Source organism: Oncorhynchus tshawytscha, linkage group LG25 (assembly GCF_018296145.1).
Source record: "Oncorhynchus tshawytscha isolate Ot180627B linkage group LG25, Otsh_v2.0, whole genome shotgun sequence".
Lineage (NCBI taxonomy): Eukaryota > Metazoa > Chordata > Actinopteri > Salmoniformes > Salmonidae > Oncorhynchus > Oncorhynchus tshawytscha.
In genome coordinates, this window is record NC_056453.1 from 27,795,463 (window position 1) to 27,821,248 (window position 25,786).

The 25,786-nt window shown below is 44.9% G+C and overlaps 1 protein-coding gene across 2 annotated transcripts in view; it reads left to right on the top strand.

Annotated features, from left to right (window-relative positions):
- Nucleotides 1-25,786, top strand: part of akt3a (v-akt murine thymoma viral oncogene homolog 3a) — a 152,884-nt gene that overhangs the window by 104,928 nt on the left and 22,170 nt on the right. For both annotated transcript variants that reach the window (XM_024388189.2, XM_024388188.2), the window contains exons 3-4: nt 20,306-20,431; nt 25,237-25,348. In XM_024388189.2, the coding sequence (XP_024243957.1) occupies nt 20,306-20,431; nt 25,237-25,348 (238 nt within the window). The remainder of the gene's footprint in view (nt 1-20,305; nt 20,432-25,236; nt 25,349-25,786) is intronic.

Here is a 25,786-nt window from a genome sequence, read left to right on the forward strand (position 1 = left end):
ACCCTGTTAGAGTTCTACCACTCTACCCTGTTAGGGTTCTACCACTCTACCCTGTTAGTCTTCTACCAATCTACCTTGTTAGTGGTCTACCACTCTACCCTGTTAGTGTTCGACCACTCTACCCTGTTAAGTGTTCTACCAATCTACCCTGTTAGTGTTCTACCCTGTTAGTGTTCTACCACTCTACCCTGTTAGTGTTCTACCACTCTACCCTGTTAGAGTTCTACCACTCTACCCTGTTAATGTTCTACCACTCTACCCTGTTAGTGTTCTACCACTCTACCCTGTTAGTGTTCTACCACTCTACTCTGTTAGTGTTCTACCACTCTACCCTGTTAGTTTGCTACCACTCTACCCTGTTAGTGTTCTACCACTCTACCCTGTTAGTGTTCTACCCTGTTAAGTGTTCTACCAATCTACCATGTTAGTGTTCTACCCTGTTAGAGTTCTACCACTCTACCCTGTTAGTGTTCTACCACTCTACCCTGTTAGTGTTCTACCACTCTACTCTGTTAGTGTTCTACCACTCTACCCTGTTAGTGTGCTACCACTCTACCCTGTTAGTGTTCCACCTATCTACCCTGTTAGTGTTCTACCACTCTACCCTGTTAGTGTTCTACCACTCTACCCTGTTAGTGTTCTACCCTGTTAGAGTTCTACCACTCTACCCTGTTAGTGTTCTACCACTCTACCCTGTTAGTGTTACCCTGTTCGAGTTCTACCACTCTACCCTGTTAAGTGTTCTACCACTCTACCCTGTTAGTGTTCTACCACTCTACCCTGTTAGTGTTCTACCACTCTACCCTGTTAGTGTGCTACCACTCTACCCTGTTAGTGTTCTACCAATCTACCCTGTTAGTGTTCTACCACTCTACCCTGTTAGTGTTCCACCCAGCTACCCTGTTAGTGTTCTACCACTCTACCCTGTTAGTGTTCTACCATTCTACACTGTTAGTGTGCTACCACTCTACCTTGTTAGTGTGCTACCATTCCGCCCTGGTAGTGTTCTACCCTGTTAGGGTTCTACCCTGTTAGTGTTCTACCACTCTACCCTGGTAGAGTTCTACCACTCTACCCTGTTAGTATTCTACCAATCTACCCTGTTAGTGTCCTACCAATCTACCCTGTTAGTGTTCTACCACTCTACCCTGTTAGTGTTCCACCTATCTACCCTGTTAGTGTTCTACCACTCTACCCTGTTAGTGTTCTACCATTCTACACTGTTAGTGCGCTACCACTCTACCTTGTTAGTGTGCTACCATTCCACCCTGGTAGTGTTCTACCCTGTTAGTGTTCTACCCTGTTAGTGTTCTACCACTCTACCCTGGTAGAGTTCTACCACTCTACCCGGTTATTGTTCTACCAATCTACCCTGTTAGTGTTCTACCAATCTACCCTGTTAGTGTTCTACCACTCTACCCTGTTAGTGTTCTACCCTGTTAGAGTTCTACCACTCTACCCTGTTAGTGTTCTACCACTCTACCCTGTTAGTGTTCTACCAATTTACCTTGTTAGTGGTCTACCACTCTACCCTGTTAGTGTTCGACCACTCTACCCTGTTAGTGTTCTACCACTCTATCCTGTTAGTGTTCTACCATTCTACCCTGTTAGAGTTCTACCCTGTTAGTGTTCTACCACTCTACCCTTTTAGTGATCTACCACTAACCTAGGTCCTGTATATTTTTCTCTACAAACAACAGGCATCTGACCAATCAAAGTTCCACAGCAGCAGAAGTCCAACCCTTTTCTCCTTGTGCTCAGTCATACCTCCTATAGGGTTAATATGCAAGCCTGCCTGCCTGCCTGCCACCCTCCGCTATGCAGCTGTGCCTCTGCCTCTTCAACACAGCACCTTTTCTTTAAACCCACTCGACAGCAGCGATCGGAGAGTGTGTAGGAGTGCTCCTGTGTGTGTTTTAGAGTGCATGTGTTTTAACAAGAGAGAGGCTCTCGTACCCGCAAATGGTTTATGCAGCTGTATTGTGGGGAGAGACAAACAAAGGGGTCATTATTGTGTCTGTGAAGAGATGGGAGATGGGGGAAGAGGGACGAAAGAAATGGGCAAATAGAGAGGGGGAGGAGGAGGATAGGGGAGGGGGTGTATGTATGCTTGTGTTTTGGGGGCCGCCGATTGGGCGATGAGGCACCGCTGCTGTTGGTTGGGCGATTGTTGACTTGCCATCTGCCGGCAAGAAAAGCAACTCCAGTGGGTGTGTGTGTGTGTGTGTGTGTGTGTGTGTGTGTGTGTGTGTGTGTGTGTGTGTGTGTGTGTGTGTGTGCATGGAGGAGAGAGAGATGGAGAGCTTGTGAGGGAGGGGGTGGGAGGGAGGGAGGGAGACAGAGACAGAGAGAGACAGACACATAAACATGTGCAGATGTCGTGCAGCATAATGACTGGAACTTGAGACGCACTCAGTGCCAGGCTGCTGCTGTGGGTGGGGACAGTCTGAGTGTGGTTTGGAGTAGGGAGGTGGAAGTGAGGGGGGAGGGTGTTTGGGTTAGGTAGACAGTAGTACACACTCTCACCTCATCTCTGTCTCAGATCACATCCACAGTTCCCGCTGGGTTGGCTCATCCCTGAGCTCCAAGGCTGAATCTGACAGGACAGGAGCAGTCGTGACTGGGAGAAACTCCCCTGTAGAAACCACTCTGTCATCCAACTCTGGGTCTTGTTATTGGGGTGTTGAGGGATAGGGGGCAGCTGTGGTCTCTTCCAGGTCACGTCACCCCCTAACACCCCCCAGTAGTGTCCTCACAAAGCGGCTGGGCTGGGCTGACCGACAGAGCCCATCCTCGCTCACTGTCTACCCCCAGGGAGAGCAGTTTATCAGGGTCAAGTCAGGATGCGCTTGGGTTGGCAACCTGTCAAGACGCTGCAATAACTTATTAATCAGGGGCAATAAAAGGGATCACAAGCTGGATCGTTGATGATTCTCCTCATCATTTCTTTCTTCTCTAAAAAAAAATGTAGTTCAATGTCCTCTTATGCTCCTCTTACCTACTCAGTGGCTTTGTGGTTAGAGTGTCCGCCCTGAGATTGGAAGGTTGAGAGTTCGATCCCCGGCCGAGTCATACCAAACACTGTAAAAAGCGTCTCTGCTTGGCACTCAGCATTAAGGAGATAGATTGTGGTTAAGGCCCTGTGATAGACTAGCGTCCTGTTTAGGGGGTGTACTTGTACATCAAGCTGCCTCACGCTACAGAAACAGGAGAAGGCTCCTGCTCCTACAGTATGAGCCTTTGCGTCTCAAACAAGCCAGGGTTCGTGCAAGGCTACTTATGTAATGGAAGAAAATGAATAGGGAGCTCTGTTGTAAGAAGACTTGTTGATGTATTTTTCATAGCTTCCTGAAAAAGCAGTAGAGTGTGCTAAGTTGTAATGGTGTGATATTATTTGTCTTAAGTGTGTATGAATTATGGTTTGATGAATTCTGAAGTGGTTCTGCTACGGTGGATGGAAAGTCAATGACAGACAGTGTTTGTCTTTCTGCTCTATCTTCTTTGCTTGCCAAGAGCAATTAAGGGAGAAAGAGAGGCATCTTGGTCTGGGCCAAACTGCTCGTCTTCCTGACAGCACTGCTGTATTGATCTTTTACTCAAGGCAGGATGGAACAAAGGACAGTGCACAGATATACATCCACCACAGCCCAGCTGGCAATATTAGCATCCTTTCTACTCATTCATCTGGGCAAGCTATTAACAATACAGCAAAAATCAATGCAGATTTGCTGCAGATCAACACAGAAGTTGGTTAAGGAGAGGGAGACATATCTCTCTGTCTTTTTAGCTCTGTTTAAAGGTCTCCAGAGGCTGCACGGGGTTCGCCAACTCCAAAAAGACGTTGGACACCCACTACATCATAAACACCAGCTCCACTTTACACACAGCAGTTTGTGAGCTCAAGTGCTCTAACTGTCTGGGCTTCAATGAGCTCTCTGAATGGGCCCATTTAAATGAGTTTGGCTAGGGTTGGTGGCACTGTTAGTCTCAATTCATTAGTGTTGAGTACAGGGGTGTGGCGTGGGAATATGGGTGGTAGTGGATTTGGTGTGTGTGAGTGTGGGGGGACGCATATGACAGTCCCTGGTTGTTTACTCTGCGGTGTGCTGGGGTACAGGGGATTATCAGCTGCTGTGTGTGTGTGTGTGTGTGTTTAGGGTTCGGGGGGTTAGTTTACTGGAAGAGAAGGACAGGACACAGCACAAAAGCGGTGGTGAAGGAGTGGGGTGAGGAGTGGGGCGTTGTTGGGGTATGAGGGGTGGTGGACAATGGGGCAGGGGGGATCCTGTATTGTCCCCCCTTCACCAGCTGCCTCCCAGAGCCCTGGTACTGCTCAGCACAGCACTGCTGAATAAATAATAGAATATAGCCCCATCCATCCACTCTGGATATAATGGCCATTCAGGGCCTCTACCAAATGCACAGAGCCAGGCAGACAGGCACGGCCACAGCACAGCAGCACAGAGCCCTGAGTCCTGCACCTGTCCACCGCTGCTGTGCCTGGCCTGTACTGTACAAACTCCGCTCAGACGTTTGGTTCTGCCTTACACTGCACTGTGGTTACAATTTGTGTGATTCTGTTGTTCTGTTATGAACAACGTCCACTTTCCTTTCTGCTCTTTAATAGAAGATTTAGTCCAACATAACCGACGTGTTTGAGTTAGCCTGAAGTTAGCCCAAGTATAGCATATTTGTTACGTACAACTTTGTATTGAGTTTTAGCACTCATTCACACCGCACATTTAATTGCCTAATTGTTTGACTGTATCAGTTCCTGTTAGTAACATATTGAAGGTGACTCCAGGTCCTCTCCATAATACATGGCTGTGTCCAGTCCAGGGGCCCAGTGGAACATGTGGGAGTCACCCTGTGACTGGGATGAATTAATAATGACAGTTGTGGTGATGGTGACAGTCTCAGCACACTGACACCCTTTGACCCCGTCAGTTCTCTAACCCCTGAGTTGGCTCTCTAACCCCCGAACATCCGGGCCGGTCACCTTCTGAATATCTGAAATGGCTTCTAGGCCTGTACCACCAAGTGTGCCCATTAGAAGAGATGACCATTAGAATATACTCATTCAGGCTAGCTAATTCACCTCTACTACTGCGTCTGTCAGGATAACTCATTATTGAAATGTAGGCTAAATCATGATACTTTTGGTATTGATGTTCAGGTTCCCTGTCAGAGGAATGCAATCCGCTACTTTAAATACTATGAGCAGCAGCAGCAGTGCACTCTGACCTTAAACAACCCCTTTGTCTAATACCCTTCCTCACTGTTTTCTGGGAATTCTGACTTCCACTCAGGGAAGCTCCCCATCAGTCCTTAACTAAAAGTGAATTCCCTGACCTCTGTCTGTGTCCTCTCCTCCCCCTGTCAGTCCTATTGACAGCGTTAGTCTACCCTGGCCTCTACGCGCTGTTTGGTTCAACCATGTGGTCTCTGAAGAACAGGAGGATTATCGTGTTAAATGAAGGGAGGAGCTTGTATGAATTTCACACTATGAATGAGACCACTGTTGAAATATTAACACGGTGGTTCTTACAACAGTGCTGAGGCATAAAAGTGATGAACTGCTGTCCGAACTGTTATTAAGAGATGTTAGGTGTTTCACAGGACTGTGTTTCTGTATAGTATGGCATTTATTATGTATTCTTCATTACTGTCACTATCTAGCAGACACCCATGTAAAGACTGGTTTCAGTGGTAGTTTCAAATCATTCCCCAAACTTTTACTTAGTTTCATGATTTATTTTAATTGTAATTTATTCTCAACAAAGAGAAGGCTGGTCAAGGTTATTTATGCAGTGACATCCAGTGAAGGATAACGTCAAAAGGACAGCAAAGGCAAGGACATTTAAAATGCCAACCGTGTGTACATCAGATCCAATCTGGTGAAATAAGTAAGCATATCATCAACCATCACATGGTGCTTATTGATGTGGAACATTATGCCTACACATTACACCTTTAAATGACGCAGTGACCTTCCATTACATACAGCACGGCTCAAGTCTATCTACACAAGTCAATTAATTAGATTGCAAAACAGATCGAGGCAATAACAGCAATTGAGGCTATTTGATTATGAGCTCTAATTGGGTCACAGTTCCTTAGATAATCATATTAATTATCCGTGTTTTCATAGCAAACACAATCACAGGCTTACAGACAAAATACAACAGGTTAACACAATGTAGCACAACACCAACTCAATTAGCCTATTACATTGGTCATTGAATGTGTCAAGTCGTGAATTTAACCCATTTTCTGTGTGAATTTGTATTTGTGTTGTGAATTTGAGGGCATTAGGTTGCACTGGCACATTGTTTTGAGTAATGTCTTCAGACATTGTCTGTCACTCAATACAGTGGGTACGTACGGGACATTGAGCTGAGCATTGTGTATTTGAGGATATCGGGGCATTACTAGTCTATAATGTCCTGTGTAGGGTACAGAAAAGGCTCATTCGGAGGACCAACGTTACCCATGTGACCAAACTTTACCCCCTCGCTTATTGAAGGCCTGTCTGCAGAATCTTCTAGAATCAGTATAGAGAGCAGGAGATCAGTAGGTACAGTAGCTCAACGAACCCCTGTCCTCTGTCCTTCATCCATCTCCCCCGGGGTCTCGGGGACGGACCCGCCTCTCCATAATTCAGGTTGGGATTAGGAAAGTGGGTGTTTGCATTTTAGCTGGAGGGGTGGTGCACTCCATAGCCAAGGTGCCACCTGTGCCAGTTGGGAGGATCCCCCCCACACACACACACATACACACACCCCTCGTGCTCCAAAGAGGGAAAGGGGATTAGGGAGAGAGGGCCTCTTGGCTGCAGTGTCTCTGTCACTCACCGACTACTGTGGCCCTCTGTGCTGAGTGTGAAGCCAGCCAGGCAGGCAGCCGGGGAGACAGTGAGCTTGCTCTAGGGAGCCAGCGCCATCTAGTGAGCACTGCCAGTTTTACAGGGACTGACCAATAGGAGAGGGGAGGCGGGGAAGGGGAGGGGAGAGGCGCTGTGTGGCAGACAGGGAATGTGATTACATAGTCATTAGTCTCTCAGTCAGATCTAGCTAAAGGTCTAATGATGGAGCTTCTTAAGATTTTGAATGTGGACATTTGTGACAGCTGCTTTGTTACACATGAGAAGATTTCTGTAATATAGCCTATTTCAATCAAAATCAGAAGTTGTACATAAGACGAATGATCCATCATTGCTTGGTAATACACAGTAGGGCTGCACAATTAAACATTCAAATCTGAATCGCAATATTGACATGTGCAATATCTATATCACAAAAGATCCATATCGCATGCAATATTTTGAAATGCATCTCAGCCGCCTGTAATGTCAGTTTTTATAGTTTACTCAGTTCCTCCTTCTCACTGTTAGAGTCACGTTAAAGATGCACTCCAGGATCTTAAGCACAAGAAATTCGTAAAATAGCATACGAAATGGATGATGTAGTACACAATTGGATGATGTAGGACATTAAAACGTTACCCATTTTGGCTCATGGACACCACTTTCAAAATGACTGGATGTAATTATACAAAAGTGTGAGAGTGCATCTAATAGTTGAAAGTCATCCTTACTCTCATCCTTTACTACCAGTTGAAAGTATCATCCTTACTCTCATCCTTTACTACCAGTTGAAAGTATCATCCTTACTCTCATCCTTTACTACCAGTTGAAAGTCTCATTAAGTCTCACTAAAAAGTTTCACTAATCTAAACCTTTTTTCAGAAGTCAATACTTATCCCCATTGCTCCTGTTGCGTATACAAACAATGTCATGAGAGTAATCATCCTTACTCTCACACTGTACTACCAGCTGTACTATCTATCAGCCTGAAAGCTAGTATGTGTAATGCCAGTGTTGATCTGAGCTGTATTGCTGGGCTACAGTGACTGTTGTTTTTGTATCCGGCCGCCTGTGTATGTGTCTCTGTACACGTATGTGTGGGTGAGTGTGTGGCTATGGTGGCCCATGATCTGACCTCTCTATCCGCAGCACGCTGCACCAGCTGGGGGGGTAGAGAGGGGCACCAGGAGGGCGAGCTGTGTGCAGCTGGCGGGGCTGAAATCCCCCTGGGCCCCAGGGGACCACCAGGGTCCCCTGGGCGCCCCACTCAATCTGCCTGTGGCTGCCGGCCCCCAGAACCAGAGCCACCCTTTGTCTGCTGTTGGAGGAACCCACCACCACAGTACTAGTGGTGTGGGGGCTGTGCTTTGGCAAAGTGGGTGGGGTTATATCCTTCCTGTTTGGCCCTGTCCGGGGGTGTCCTCGGATGGGTTCACAGTGTCTCCTGACCCCTCCTGTCTCAGCCTCCAGTATTTATGCTGCAGTAGTTTGTGTCGGGGGCTAGGGTCAGTTTGTTATATCTGGAGTACTTCTCCTGTCCTATTCGGTGTCCTGTGTGAATCTAAGTGTGCGTTCTCTAATTCTCTCCTTCTCTCTCTCGGAGGACCTGAGCCCTAGGACCATGCCCCAGGATTACCTGACATGATGACTCCTTGCTGTCCCCAGTCCACCTGGCCGTGCTGCTGCTCCAGTTTCAACTGTTCTGCCTTCTTATTATTCGAACATGCTGACCATTTATGAACATTTGAACATCTTGGCCATGTTCTGTTATAATCTCCACCCGGCACAGCCAGAAGAGGACTGGCCACCCCACATAAGCTCTCTCTAATTCTCTCTTTTTTTCTCTCTCTCGGAGGACCTGAGCCCTAGGACCATGCCCCAGGACTACCTGACATGATGACTCCTTGCTGTCCCCAGTCCATCTGACCGTGCTGCTGCTCCAGTTTCAACTGTTCTGCCTTATTATTATACGACCATGCTGGCCATTTATGAACATTTGAACATCTTGGCCATGTTCTGTTATAATCTCCACCCGGCACAGCCAGAAGAGGACTGGCCACCCCACATAGCCTGGTTCCTCTCTAGGTTTCTTCCTAGGTTTTGGCCTTTCTAGGGAGTTTTTCCTAGCCACCGTGCTTCTACACCTGCATTGCTTGCTGTTTGGGGTTTTAGGCTGGGTTTCTGTACAGCACTTTGAGATATCAGCTGATGTACAAAGGGCTATATAAATAAATTTGATTTGATTTTGATTTGATTTGAGTACTACTCATCATGACAGTACTACTCATACATCTGGGCTGTTCTCGGAAATGAAATCGCCGTTGGAATCTTGTCATATGCCAGGAAGGGAGATCTTCTAGTGAAGTGAGAGCACTGATGTCATTGTGTCCCTAGAATGGATAGCATGTAGTAGAGGTCGACCGATTATGATTTTTCAACGCCGATACCGATTATTGGCCGATTTACAAATATGTATTTGTAATAATGACAATTACAACAATACTGAATGAACACTTATTTTAACTTAATATAATACATCAATAAAATCAATTTAGCCTCAAATAAATAATGAAACATGTTCAATTTGGTTTAAATAATGCAAAAACTAAGTGTTGGAGAAGAAAGTAAAAGTGCAATATGTGCCATGTAAGAAAGCTAACGTTTAAGTTCCTTGCTCAGAACATGAGAATATATGAAAGCTGGTGGTTCCTTTTAACATTAGTCTTCAATATTCCCAGGTTTAAAAATATATACTTCTCTGCATTGATTTTAAGAAAGGCATTGATGTTTATGGTTAGGTACACGTTGGAGCAACAACAGTCCTTTTTCGAGAATGCGCACTGCATCGATTTATATGCAACGCAGGACATGCTAGATAAACTAGTAACATCAACCATGTGTAGTTATAACTAGTGATTATGATTGATTAAGTTTAATGCTAGCTAGCAACTTACCGTGGCTTCTTACTGCATTCGCGTAACACGTTGGACTAGTTAACCGTAAGGTTGCAAGATTGAATCCCTGAGCTGACAAGGTAAAAATCTGTTGTTCTGCCCCTGAACAAGACACTTAACCCACCGTTCCTAGAATGTGGGTTAAGAATGTGTTCTTAACTGACTTGCCTAGTTAAATAAAGGTGTAAACGGCAAATTCGGCGTCCAAAATGACCGATTTCCGATTGTTATGAAAACTTGAAATCGGCCCTAATTAATCGGCCATTCTGATTAATCGGTCGACCTCTAGCATGTAATGCAGTGGACTTATGTGCTTTTAGTCAATCTCTATGATTAATACCACTGCTGCTATTACTACACTTAACGAGCCTAATAATCTTGAGTCGATATTCACGTCATAAGAAGGTATCGACCATGCCCACAAATTGGGGAGAACAAACATTGTTTCCCATTGACCCAGAGGGCTCAATTTTCGGCTGGCGTTAAGGCGGCTCTAGTGTCAAAAGCACATTAGTTTGCCATTTAGTCATGTAAAAACTGGCGCACTGGCATTTTGCAGCCCTAACGCCAGGTTTGACATTTTACCTGTCTAACATCAGCGAGCTTGCACTCATTTGGGAGGGGTCGGAAATATTTTAGGAGTGTCCTTAAAAACATGATCCAAAGTGCTAATTTTAGGCAGCGGAAACGCAACCTATCCAGCGCTGTTTAGATTGGTTTATTTGTTCTCTTTTTAGGCCTTATCAATAATGAATTTAATCTTGCTTATTGACAATGTTTGGCATGTCCATGCACATCCATAATGCAATTTACAGTAGGCCTAGACCCTATATCATTGTGAATGCTATTGAAGCCATGTAATTATACTGAACAAAAATATAAACATGCAGCGCGACACATCTCCTTCGCATATAGTTGATTTGGCTGTTGATTGTTGCCTGAGGAATGTTGTCCCACTACTCTTCAATGGCTGTGCGAAATTGCTGTATATTGGCGGGAACTGGAACACGCTGTCGTACACATCGATCCAGAGCATCCCAAACAGGCTCAATGGAGGCGGCTAATGGTAGAGAAATTAACATTCAATTCTCTGGCAACAGCTCTGGTGGACATTCCTGCAGTCAGCATGCCAATTGCATGCTCCCTTAAATGTTGTGTGAATTGGAATTGATATCAAGGCAATACATAGAATACCGTAAATACACAACTTGAAGCAACCACATAACCATCTCTGCAGCACTCCACCAATCAGGCCTTAATGGTAGAGTGGCCGGATGGAAGCCACTCTTCAATAAAAGGCACATGACAGCCCACTTGGAGTTTGCCAAAAGGCACCTACAGACTATCAGACCATAAGAAACAAGATTCTCTGGTCTGATGAAACCAAGATTGAACTCTTACGCCTGAATGCCAAGCGTCAAGTCTGGAGGAAATCTGGCACCATCCCTACTACGGTGAAGCATGGTCGTGGCAGCATGATGCTGTGGGGATGTTTTTCAGCAGCAGGGACTGGGAGACTAGTCTGGATCGAGGCAAAATGAACGGAGCAAAGTACAGAGAGATCTAGCAGCATTGTAAAAACAAAGGGTGGGTGTCAATGGAAATAGTCAGGGTGGCCATTGATTAATTGTTCAGCAGTCTTATGGCTTGGGGGTAGACGCTGTTAACAAGCCTTTGGACCTAGATTTGGCGCTCTGGTACCGCATGCCGAGAACAGTCTATGACTTGGTTGACTGGAGTCTTTGACAATTTTTTGGGCCTTCCTCTGACACCGCCTAGTATATAGGTCCTGGATGGCAGGAAGCTTGACCCAAGTGCCAATTCTTTTCAGTCTCCTAAGGGGGAATAGGCATTGCCATCGACGGGGCTGAAGTGGAGCGGGTTGAGAGTTTCAAGATCCTTGGTGTCCACATCACCAACAATCTATCATGGTCCAAACACACCAAGACAGTGGTGAAGAGGGCATGGCAATGCCTATTCCCCCTTAGGAGACTGAAAAGAATTGGCACTTGGGTCAAGCTTCCTGCCATCCAGGACCTATAGTCCACGATCAGCTCCTTTGTCTTGATCATGTTGAGGGAGAGGTTGTTGTCCTGGAACCACACTGCCAGGTCTCTGAAGTCTTCCCTATCGGCTGTCTCATCGTTGTCGGTGATCAGGCCTACCACTGTTGTGTCGTCAGCAAACTTAATGACGGTGTTGGAGTCGTGCTTGGCCACACAGTCATGCGTGAACAGGGAGTACATGAGTGGACTAAGTACGCACCCCTGAGGTTTCCGGGAAGATGGTGTTGATGTGAGCCATGACCAGCTTTTCAAAGCACTTCATGACTGCTGAAGTGAGTGCTACAGGGTGGTAGTCATAAGGCAGGTTACATTTGCTTTCTTGGGCACAGGGAGACTCGGTCAGGGAGAGGTTGAAGATGTCAGTGAAGACACTTGCCAAATGGTCCGCACATGCATTGAGTACACGTCTTGGTAATCCATTTGGCCCCGCGGCCTTGTCAATGTTGACCTGTTTAAAGGTATTGCTCACATCGACTACAGAGAGCGTGGTCACACAGTCATCCGGAACAGCTGGTGCTCTCGTGCATGCCTCCATGTTGCTTGCCTCGAAGTGAGCATAAAAGGCATTAATCCCATCTGGTAGGCTCCCTTCACTGAGTAGCTCACTGCTGGGTTTACCTTTGTAGTCCATTAATAGTTGGCAAGCCCTGCCACATCCGACGAGAGTCAGAGCCACTTGGAAGACCCACTTGCGACCAAGCTTTAACTTCCTGACTGATGTTGCTTCAATATAGCCACATAATTTTCCTACCTCATGATGCCATCTATTTTGTGAAGTGCACCAGTCCCTCCTGCTGCAAAGCACCCCTACAACATGATGCTGCCACCCCTGTACTTCACGGTTGGGATGGTGTTCTTTGGCTTGCAAGCCTCCCCCTTTTTCCTCCAAACATAATGATGGTCATTATGGCCAAACATGGCTGCATGGTCCTATGGTGTTTATACTTGCGTAGTATTGTTTGTACAGATGAACGTGGTACCTTCAGGCATTTGGAAATTGCTCCCAAGGATGAACCAGACTTGTGGAGGTCTACCACTTCTTTTTCTGAGGTCTTGGCTGATTTCTTTTGATTTTCCCATGATGTCAAACAAAGAGGCACTGGGTTTGAAGGTAGACCTTTAAATACATCCACAGGTACACCTCCAATTGACTCAAATGATGTCAATTAGCCTATCAGAAGCTTCTAAAGCCATGACATAATTTTCTGGAATTTTCCAAGCTGTTTAAAGGCACAGTCAACTTATTATATGTAAACTTCTGACCCACTGGAATTGTGATACAGTGAATTATAAGTTGAATAATCTGTCTGTCAACAATTGTTGGAAAAATAACCGACTTGCCAAACTATAATTTGTTAACAAGACATTTGTGGAGTGGTTGAAAACCGAGTTTTAATGACTCCGACCTAAGTGTATGTAAACTTCCGACTTCAACTGTATACCTAAATGGGCAATCTGAGATTGGTATATCAACTGGGGATGACGTCGTCGAGGCACTTATTAATAAAGCCGGTGACTGAGGTGGTGTACTCCTCAATGCCATTGGATGCATCCCGGAACATATTCCAATCTCTGCTAGCCAAACAGTCCTGTAGCGTAGCACCTCATCATCTGACCACTTCCGTATTGAGCGAGTCACTGTACTTATGGTTAGATTTACGAAATGGAGCCTCCCGAGTGGCTCAGCAGTATAAGGTACTGCTTCACAGTTCAGACCCGGGTTCAATCCAAAGCTGTGTCACATTTGTGCGGCTGGCTTCTGGGTGAAGCGAGCAGTGTGTCAAGAAGCAGTGCGGCTTGGCAGGGTCATGTTTCGGGGGACGCATGGCTCTCAACCTTCACCTCTCCCGACCCCTTAGGGGAGTTGCAGCAATGGGACAAGACTGTAACTACCAATTGGGGAGAGAAAGGGGTCAAAGTTCCCCCTAAAAAATGATTTGACAAATGGAGGGTGAGGGAGAGCATTGTATGAGTCTCTGTGTGTGGAGTAAAGGTGGTCTAGAGTTTGTTTTCTCCCCCTCTGGTTGCACGTGACATGCTGATAGAAATGAGGTAAAATGGATTTAAATTTGCCTTCATTAAAGTCCCCGGCCACTAGAAGTGCCACTCACAACTTGTAGCTGTATAGTCCGTTTGTTTTTTTGATGCTAGCACTCACTCATGTGGCTGCTAGCACCATCATGAAAAGGGGCATGAGGGAAGCCCTACAATATTACGTCACAGAGTTTCTAAACCCAGAGGCGCAACATCCCGAGACTTCCGGGAACGCTTGTGAAACAGACCAAACAGACCAACCCGGAGTTTGAGGTATTGAAAAGTCAATGAGAGAATTCATTTTCTTGAAATCGAAAGGTACTAAATGGATTTGTGTCAATGTCTTTAGTAGTTGAACATGTCATTACTCCAACCTCGTGAAAGTGACTACCTAACACATATTAATTTTCATGAGAAACTACTTTTTATCGAAGGGGTGCTTTTGATTTGATGGCCTGCACATGCGCATTTTGGCGCAAGACGACAGACGCAATAACTTGTTTCTACGCATGAGCTCAGTTAGCCAACATTGCAATGACCTACAAGTGTGATCGGCAATTTCTATTGGAGAAGCAGTTTTAGCCTATCTTCATACTGTACTGTCTTTTGATGACGTTTTTCTAAGTAGTGAGAAAGCTCGGGAGCAGGCAATGATGACAAATCATCTTTAGACATGTTGCACTTTTCTTAAATGTAGTTTGTAATTGAGTAAAACAAGCAGACAACAAGTACATTGCATTATGAAAAAAAGTTTGTGCTGTGAGCTAATGGGCTAATCTAGGTAACCACTGGTTGTTTTCCCCACTGGTTGTTTTCCCCACTGGTTGTTTTGCCCACTGGTTGTTTTCCCCACTGGTTGTTTTCCCCACTGGTTGTTTTCCCCACTGGTTGTTTTGCCCACTGGTTGTTTTCCCCACTGGTTGTTTTCCCCACTGGTTGTTTTCCCCACTGGTTGTTTTCCCCACTGGTTGTTTTCCCCACTGGTTGTTTCCCCCACTGGTTGTTTTCCCCACTGGTTGTTTTGCCCACTGGTTGTTTTCCCCACTGGTTGTTTTGCCCACTGGTTGGTGGGGAAGTTAAATCAAATCAAATCAAATGTATTTATATAGCCCTTCGTACATCAGCTGATATCTAAAAAGTGCTGTACAGAAACCCAGCCTAAAACCCCAAACAGCAAGCAATGCAGGTGTAGAAGCACGGTGGCTAGGAAAAACTCCCTAGAAAGGCCAAAACCTAGGAAGAAACCTAGAGAGGAACCAGGCTATGTGGGGTGGCCAGTCCTCTTCTGGCTGTGCCGGGTGGAGATTATAACAGAACATGGCCAAGATGTTCAAATGTTCATAAATGACCAGCATGGTCCAATAATAATATAAGGCAGAACAGTTGAAACTGGAGCAGCAGCACGGCCAGGTGGACTGGGGACAGCAAGGAGTCATCATGTCAGGTAGTCCTGAGGCATGGTCCTAGGGCTCAGGTCCTCTGAGAGAGAGAAAGAAAGAGAGAAAGAGAGAATTAGAGAGAGCACACTTAAATCACACAGGACACCGAATAGGACAGGAGAAGTACTCCAGATATAACAAACTGACCCTAGCCCCCCGACACATAAACTACTGCAGCATAAATACTGGAGGGGGAAGTGTTCTTCTGATCATTCACTGTAGTTCACTGTGGGAGGAACAGTTAAACAGAGGGCATACAGAGTCAGTCTGGCTTTCACTCCTGTACTACCACTGTCACCAGCCACCACCCCCGCGTCCATTCCCAGAAGCCAAGTAGTCTCCTGGCCACCCCTCCCTTCTGGGCAGCCTGGTAATGACACTAATACACTGTAAGTGGATTGGCTTGAGCCAGCCCTGGATTTCACATAAGATGTCTGAGAGCCTCTGGGTTGGAGCAGCAGGGCAGCTGTGCCTGGGGTTACTTCCCGGTCACAAGCCTATGGCAGGGGGCATGGGAACACAATACACACACACACACCGAGTCTGAACTAAATAAAAATAGAGAATGTCTTTCATGGTCTGGAAGAACTGAACGGTGTACAGGATCTCTTTCTAATGGCCATGATCGTTTTAGTGCCCTCCTCTTATAACTTCACTTCTTCTTCATTTTCACACGTAGAGGAGTAAAGGATGCACCTTCCTCCCTACCCCTGCATTTACCCTGCGTGGATTAGCTGGGCATCCCAGGTTGATGGTAGGGGAATCTGTCCATGCAGGAAGTAGCCCACTGTTTACTCCCAGCTATCTAGGCATTCCAGAGGATCAGAGCTCAGACCACCTTGTTGTGTCTGAGTGTCTTAACTGGGGACATGACCGTCATCTCTAAGGGATCAACTCCTAAGTCTTTCTGGGCAATTCAGGTAGAAAATACAGCAAATCCCTGCAGCTTTGCATCACTAAAGGATCACCCCTTGACTTCTCTGGCCTCTATTGATTTAGTCACCCTTATTCTTGGCAGCCATTGTGGTCAGGGAGAAATTCAAACCAGTCTAATTGGAATCACCCATTGACTGAATGAATGGCAGTAGAGGCACAACCCTGATTTTACTTATGCAGGAAAATAAAAGTAAGGCGTGATATATCAGAAATGATGTAATATAATTATTTTCAACCTAAAATATTGTCATATAATTATAAATACAGTACAGTTTATACAGGTTTTATACACATTGAATAAATAGCCTCTAAATAGTAAGCTAAATTATGTATAATTTGGTCATATATTTATTAGTGTCTCCATTCTCAGTTAAACAGTGTAAAAAGAAGATAACTTGAGGTACTTTTGTGCTATTGTCAGAGAGCTTCCTCTCCTGTCAGCTTGGCCAAATTGACAAAGTGGGTCCAGCCGCTCTCCCTCAGCAAGCTGCCATGGTACACAACCTACATGGTGAGGAGAAACAGCAGATCCAGGTACAGACAGATTTCTCTCTCTCTATCCTCCCTCTCTTAATCTCTCTCTCCATCTCTCTCTCCTTCCATCCATCCCTCCCTCCGTCTGGCCAGGTCTGGTGCTGCCCAAGTCTCTGTGCTCATGTCGGTGCCTGGGCTGAGGGCTGGGGGCTGGGGCACCGTTTGCCGGAGCGGCTGTCTCTGTCTCTGGCGGTGCCCAGACAAGCTGGTTGGAGGTTTGGAGCGCCCAGCCCTGTGTGCTGGAACGTGGCAGCCCGCCGGTCCCAGGGCTCCCGTCACAAGCCCATCTGCAAATCAGGCCGGCTCCGGCCAAAGCATTAAATTAAATACTTGTTTGGGCTGATTAACAAATGAGCTGTGTTTTTTTTCTTCTTCTGAAAACTAAAAACCTGATTGCGTCAAATGAACAAGAAGATGGAGGTGTGGGTTCTTAGAATGGTCTCAGGAGCTGTGACGGTGTTGGGCCGCTGAAAGTTTTTTGGTGAAGAGCTCATCTGTCGGTGGAAGTGGCCCATCGAAGTCCATTCCCAGATTCATACAGCCACCTGCCTGTCTCAGTCCACTGACAAATGAACAATTAATCTGGTCTTGTAATTGAGTGGCATACAGTATGTTGCTTTAATTGTGCAATTGGATCTGTTGGAACAGTCTCTCTCAGAACTGATTCTGTGGGTGGCTGAGCTGAATTTTTATTTCAACTGTTTGCATCGTACTGCAAAAAAACAGTATTGTGTTGAATGCAGGACATTTTCTCAATCTGCCCAAAATATAACATGGAGTATCTGCCTATAGCAGCCCATTCAAGATGTTCAGAATTTGAGCTAGCAGAGTCATTATGAGCAGGGCCAGCGTTGAGAGTTTGATGGAACACTATTGGATCAGTTGAGACTGAGAGTTGGAACTATATGTGGGTGTAACTGTCCATCCCCTTCTGTTCCACCTCTGGCTACCCCCTCTACATAGTCTGGTTCCCAGTTTGGGTTAACCCCCAGTCCAGGATATTGGACCATTTGCCTCACTGCAAACCCAGCACCACAGACTGAATATTGCATTGACCAAATACAGCTACACTCACACACTAAGTGCAATCTGGTGGGACACCTATTTGTAGCATTCATTAAAGACCACCCTGTCGGTCTTAACACTCTGTTACCTTCTGGCTTAAATCCAGTACATTTGATTAATTCAAAAGCTAGACATCTCCCTCTCAGTGACTTCATGCAATTAACTGTGTCACGCCCACTCTTCCGTCTGGTAGCAAATGTCTATACTTACATTTATGTCTTGTTTTGATCAGGAATAATTTATAGGCCTAATTTATTTATCTACCAAGTGTTAGTGGTGAGATCCTGTGACAGGCTGTGTGAGCGAGTCGGAGAAGAGACCTTGCTACCTATGGTGGCTCCTGTCCCCACGGCGTACTGCATTGCGTTCAGCTGCTCTCCTCCCCTCCTGCCTCCCCCCCCCCCCACAGACCCCAGCCTCACAGAGGCATACCGGCAAAGACCTCCGTCTCCTCAAATTAACATGAGCAGGTGTTTTTCTCTGATGTGTTAATTAAGAAAAGCTGCTGTCATTATGCTTTAAGTGGATGTTACAAATAGAACATGTTGTTTATTTTCTCTTCCCGGTGTAAAAAAAGAAGTGATCAGAGCTGTCAGAGGCGTGCGTGTCAGCCATCGGGATGGTGGGCTAATTACCAGGAGTTAAAAAACACAAAGTGCACGTTTTAGGATTTTCACGTCTCGTCCATTATAGAGGATTTCAGTGTGTCCATCCACATGAATGAGGCTGGAGCAGAAATGGCCTGATGCTGAAACTAAATGGAACTGAATATTGAACATAATGCTTATATTAGTATTATATGTGGAAGTGGAAGGACTTAAGAATGGTACTTTTTAGATCGTTGTTTGACTGTCGGTCTCATTGAAAATGTCAATCTTCTTGCCTACAGTAAAAATCTATTATAAAATGGAAAATATCAACAAGAAGAAACTAACAAGAAGAAGCACATTTGCATATGATTGTTTGCTACTTTTCAAAAACTCCAGTCAAGTACTATGACTTGTATCTTGGCAGACAGCAGTGTAGTACCTTCCCTCTCAAGTCAAATTCCAAACTTCTTCCATTAACAGTTACCATAGCTTCTAGTATGCACCTTACACAGTAGTTGTAATACTACAGAACAATACACTGAGTATACCAAACATTAGTAACACCTTCCTAATATTTAGTAGCACCCCCCCCCCTTTTTTTTGTCATCAGAACAGCCTCAATTCGTCAGGCAAGGACACCGCAAGGTGTCAAAGCGTTCCACAGGGATGCTGGCCCAAGTTGACCCCAATGCTTCCCACAGTTATGTCAAGTTGGCTGGATGTCCTTTGGGTGGTGGACCATCCTTGATACACACGGGAAACTGTTGAGTGTGAAAAATCCAACAGCGTTGCAGTTCTTGACACAAACCGGTGTGCCTGGCACCTACTACCATGCCCCGTTCAAAGGCACTTAAGTGCTTTGTCTTGCCCATTCACCCCCTGAATAGCACACATACACAATCCTTGTCTCAAGGCTTAACAATCCTTCTTTAACCTGTCTCCCCCCCTTCATCTACATTGATTGAAGTGGATTTAACAGGTGACATCAATAAGGGATCATAGCATTCATCTGGATTCACCTGGTCAGTCTATGTCATGGAAAGAGCAGGGTGTTCTTAATGTTTTGTACACTCAGTGTATGTTAAAAAAGCAGATGTGCTGCCTATGCTCTCCAGTATCCTGTGTTGAACCCGGTGCTGTGCGTATGATGTAGCGCTGTGAGCTGAGATGTTGACACCCTTGTAATCCTGCTGTTGGTTATTAGATGGAGCAGGCTGTTGCACCAGAAGTTTTGTTTGGTAATGCGGGATAACCAGCTGCTTAGCAGATGTTGTTTTTCAGCTGCTGCCGCCCGGGAGGGTTAAAGGTGTCCACTCTGGCCCCCTGATAGAGATTTGACCTCCCTCTCTACAGGGCTAGCCTAATCCTGGGGCAGGAGGTTAGGGGTCCCCCAGTCTAACCCAAAATGAGGCAGATGATCGTTGGGGAGTGATTTCAGCCCTGAGATTGTAAACATGTTTTTGTCATTTTGATCATGTTAATCCCAAAACATATCAAAGCCATATGATGAGAGTCTAAAAGCTATTGGTGTGAATGGATATTGAAACAGTAGCCACTTTAGAATGATACTGATTATAGGGGTAAGCTGTGTTACTGCACTTTAATGTAAAAACAATCATGTCTGCACTAAAAACAATTGCGCATAGAGCTCAAAGAGCCAACAACTTTTAAACCTGTTCCATAAAACCATTTCAAAATGTAATAAGTGGTTTTAACTGCTTTATGAGTGCCTACCTTACGGTTTTTGAATCTATGGACTGGCAGGTGAAATGCACTAACAAAGAAACTCTCTCTCTCTCTCTCTCTCTCTCATATTCTACAGGAGAATATATCAAGAACTGGAGACCACGCTACTTCCTGCTGAAAACGGACGGTTCGTTCATAGGTTACAAAGAGAAACCACAGGACGCAGACCTACCTTATCCCCTTAATAACTTCTCTGTTGCAAGTGAGTCATCCACTGTGCTGTTTTCTAGTATGTTAATTATTTTAAATCAATATTATGCCACAGTGATAAGTAGGCAATGAGGACTCTTTTCCAAGGGATACCTACAGTTGAAGTTTACATACACCTTAGCCAAATATATTTAAACTCAGTTTTTCACAATTCCTGACATTTAATCCTAGTAAAAATCCCCTGTCTTAGGTCAGTTGGGATCCTCACTTTGTTTTAAGAATGTGAAATGTCAGAATAATAGTAGAGAGAATGATTTATTTCAGGTTTTATTTCTTTCATCACATTCCCAGTGGGTCATACGTTTACATACACTCAATTAGTATTTGGTATCATTGCCTTTAAATTGTTTAACTTGGGTCAAATATTTTGGGTAGCCTTCCCCAAGCTTCCCATAATAAGTTGGGTAAATTTTGGCCCATTCCTCCTGACAGAGCTGGTGTAACTGAGTCAGGTTTGTAGGCCTCCTTGCTCGCACATGTTTTTTCAGTTCTGCCCAAAATGTTTCCATAGGATTGAGGTCAGGGCTTTGTGATGGCCACTCCAATACCTTGACTTTGTTGTCCTTAAGCCATTTTGCCACAACTTTGGAAGTATGCTTGGTGTCATTGTCCATTTGGAAGTCCCATTTGCGACCAAACTTTAACTTCCTGACTGATGTCTTGAGATGTTACTTCAAAATATCCATACAATTCTCCTACCTCATGATGCCATCTATTTTGTGAAGTGCACCAGTCCCTCCTGCAGCAAAGCACCCCCACAACATGATGCTGCCACCCCCGTGCTTCACGGTTGGGATGGTGTTCTTCGGGCTTGCAACCCTCCCCCTTTTTCTTCCAAACATAACGATGGTCATTATGGCCAAACAGTTCTATTTTCGTTTCGTCAGACCAGAAAGTACGATCTTTGTCCCCATGTGCAGTTGCAAACCGTAGTCTGGCTTTTTTATAGCGGTTTTGGAGCAGTGGCTTCTTCCTTGCTGAGCGGCCTTTCATGTTATGTCGATATAGGACTCGTTTTACTGTGGATATAGATACTTTTGTACCTGTTTCCTCCAGCATCTTCACAAGGTCCTTTGCTGCTGTTCTGGGATTGATTTGCACTTTTTGCACCAAAGTACATTCAACTCTAGGAGACAGAACGCGTCTCCTTCCTGAGCGGTATGGCGGCTGCGTGGTCCCATGGTGTTTATACTTGCGTACTATTGTTTATACAGATGAACGTGGTACCTTCAGGCATTTGGAAATAGCTCCCAAGGATGAACCAGACTTGTGGAGGCCTACAATTTTTTTTCTGAGGTCTTGGCTGATTTCTTTTGATTTTCCCATGATGTCAAGCAAAGAGGCACTGAGTTTGAAGGTAGACCTTGAAATACATCCACAGGTACGCCTCCAATTGATTCAAATGATGTCAATTAGCCTATCAGAAGCTTCTAAAGCCATGACATTGTTTTCTGGAATTTTCCAAGCCGTTTAAAGGCACAGTCATCTTAGTGTATGTAAACTTCTGACCCACTGGAATTGTGATACAGTGAATTATAAGTGAAATAATCGGTTTGTAAACAATTGTTGGGAAAATGACTTGTGTCATGCACAAAGTAGATGTCCTAACTGACTTGCCAAAACTACAGTTTGTTAACAAGAAATGTGTGGAGTGGTTGAAAAACAAGTTTTAATGACTCCAACATAAGTGTATGTAAACTTCCGACTTCAACTGTATACTTAAAGGGGCAATCTGAGATTGGTATATCAACTGGACTTTTAAATTAATGATATACATGTACACCCATTGATTCTTGAAGAGGATAAATTATAAATGACATCAAAACCCTAAATATAAGCTTGTATAAGCTTGCTCCACCTCAAAGCCTCAAAACATGGTCAAAAGTATCATTTAGATCTCATGGATAGTTCATCCTTGCATCCATATCTTTGTCTATGAATTTGAAAGTGGTTACATTTCTCTAGCCCCATCCCTCAGCTGTTTACCAAAACAACTAGACATACGCTGATAGCCACTAAGCTGGTGGAAACATTTGACTCCTTGGCACAGTTCCTACAACAAAGGCCACAGTAATTACATGGACATGAAACAACTACAACAGTTTCCTATTGTTCCAACACACATCAGAACTGACAATGGCCTCAGATTTTCCTTATGATTGGCTGCTGGATAGTTTTTTTAGGGGAAAGAAAGGACAGTTTAAGGGGGTGGATCCATCCATCAATCCATCCGGCCTTGCTGTGTTACCACTTGGACACATGGAGGGAGCTTTCTTTCTCACTCTCACTCTCACTCTCTCCTCTCTCACTTTCTCCCTCTCCCCTCTCGCTTTCTCTCACTCCATCCGTCAGGAAGCTAGTGCGGCCAGGTTTTAATCTAAAGGCTGGGGGAGAGAGGGTGGCCATACATCCGGCCCCGGCTGGCTTGGCAGCACTACAGTATTGCCACATCTGTTGTCCAAAGCTGGGAGGCCAGGTGGTGCTGGGACGCTGGCTGCTGTAGTCAAATGGGCCAGTGAAATGGAATGGTGCAGCCCCGCCTGCCTGCCTGCCTGTCTGTCCGTCCCAAGCGTGGGGAGAGATACTGTCACTGACAGACAGACAGACAGACAGACAGACAGACAGACAGACAGACAGACAGACAGACAGACAGACAGACAGACAGACAGACAGACAGACAGACAGACAGACAGACAGACAGACAGACAGAGACACAGACAGAGACACAGACAGAGACACAGACAGACAGACAGTCAGACATAGCCTGAGACACTCCCTGCCTGCCTACTTGCCTGCCTGACCAACAGGCTACAGTCTAATGTCAAACACTAAGTATGTCTCAGATAACTCACCTAAATGACTAGGAAACAATGCTATGGTACCTGATGAATATTTTTCCTTCTCCAGAGCCCCATAATTCTAATATATAGCGTTTGTTAATTACATTTCAATATAGTTTGGAAAATTGAAGTACATGAATTACGTGGAGAGTTCAAATGAAGATATAATGTTATATAACAAGAATGCAAACTGATGAACTAATAGATACAGTAGGTGGTGGCCCTATCCCACTAGGGATTTCAGAATAGGGAAATGAATGCATATTACAGTAAACACTCCAATATAAATGCCTATTGATTGATGGCAGGACAGTTGCTGGAGCTCTCTCCTAGTATGTTTAGCTGAAGCAAAACAATCTCCTCTGTCTGTATTCCCCCTAAAATGACTATGTTGTGTCCAGCGCTACTACCTACTGGAACTCCGTCATGACCTTGTTTTCTCTGCGCTCAGTGGGAGACTCCATTTTATTAGCGGAGCAGGAAGAAAGAGGTAGAGTGCGCCTGCGACCTTAGCCGCGTCGTCATTAACCTTCCCGCCTATATTTAGGCCGTCCCGCCGTTTGGTGGCGGCAGAGATGAGGCCAGCTGAGGGAGGGAAGTCATTACCTACTGGCACGTACAGGCTCAACACTCTGTTTCAGCTGTCATCTGACTGAACATTGTCCCCAATAGCTGCTGTAGCGGTGACAGTGGAGCACACTGCAAAACTTTTCCACAGTTGGCTTGAAGCCCCATCTGGCTGTGTCTGTTCCTGGATGGAATGAGCTTGGTGAACTTGGTGCGAAGTGTTGTGTTTTCTGCAGTACAGTCTGACTGTGTACACTGACTGTACAAAACATTAGGACAACACCTGCTCTTTCCATTACATAGACTGACCAGGTGTATCCAGGTGAAACCTATGATCCCTTATTGATGTCACTGGTAAATCCACTTCAATAGATGAAGGGGAAAAGACAGGTTAAAGAAGGATTTTTAAGCCTTGAGACAAATGAGACATGGATTGCGTATGTGTCATTCAGAGGGTGAATAGAGAAGATAAAATATTGAAGTGCCTTTGAACACGGTATGGTAGTAGGTGCCAGGCGCACCGGTTTGTGTCAAGAACTGCAACACTGCTGGGTTTTTCACGCTCAACAGTTTCCCGTGTGGTTCAAGGATGGTCCACCACCCAAAGGACATCCAGTCAACTTGACAACTGTGGGAAGCATTGGAGTCAACATGGGCCAGCATCCCTGTGGAACGCTTTCAACACCATGTAGAGTCCATGCCCTGACGAATTGAGGCTGTTCTGAGAGCAAAGGTGGGGTGGAACTCAATATTAGGAAGGTGTTCTTAATGTTTGGTATACTCAGTGTATGTACATACTCAATAACAAAGCTAACCTACTCTTTCATCACAATTAACTAGTATCAACAGCAACTAGTGATCTTTACAGTTACATAATGCAATATTATTTTTGGATGATATTATATTAATATTTGACTCCAAGTATTGATTTGTAAATGTTTTTATTTAGTTTTAGTTTTATTAGCTACTGTAGGTAGCGCTAGCTAACGGTAATCGGCTGTACCTATGCCAAACCTCCTGTATTTCTCATCCTATAACTTGTTCCCCATCTTAAAAAAAAAAATTGTGAGCCAACATATTATTTGCACTTTTATTTCAAAACTAATTTCCTCATGGCTCTCTATTGTCCCTTTACAGCAGACACTATAGTGAGCAATATGTTTGGAACATCAAATCGCAATAAGATCGCAGTATCAAATTGCTATACATTGAGAATTGTGAGAATCACAGTACATATCATATCGGCACCTAAGTATCGTGATAATATCGTATCATGAAGTCCCTGGCAATTCCCAGCCCTATCAGCAACTGAAGCTCAGACACAAGATTTGACATCTAGTAAATCTGAATATTCACAGACACTTCTCTATCTGTCCTCTCTCTGTCTCAGAATGCCAACTGATGAAGACAGAACGACCAAAGCCCAACACATTCATCATCAGATGTCTACAATGGACCACCGTCATAGAGAGGACCTTCCATGTGGACACGCCAGAGGAAAGGTAGGCTCAGTCCTTAGTCTGCTTATCTATGGCCAACTGACTGCTTTTCCTCTACCCAGTACCCAGTACATCTATGAAAACAGTACGTCTATGAAAACAGTACATCTATGAAAAGTCATAGTGTAGCTCTCAAGTCAGGAGGTCATGTGAAACTGAGATAAATTGTTAACTAGTTCCATTTTAAATGATGGTTTACTATGATAATCTATAAGAGGGATGGTCAACTTTGATGGGAGTGGGGCCACAAAACAATCTGAACTCATCATGAGGGGCTGCAGTGGCTCGTGGGTCTGTGTACCCACATCCATACCTACACATGTAGCCAGAGTCGGCCTTAGCCTTTGGGGGCCCTCCTGCCAACGGATAGAAGACATTTAAGTTAATTACCTGCAATTCTACACATTTTGTCATTGGGTGGATAGAAATGTTTGAGGAATA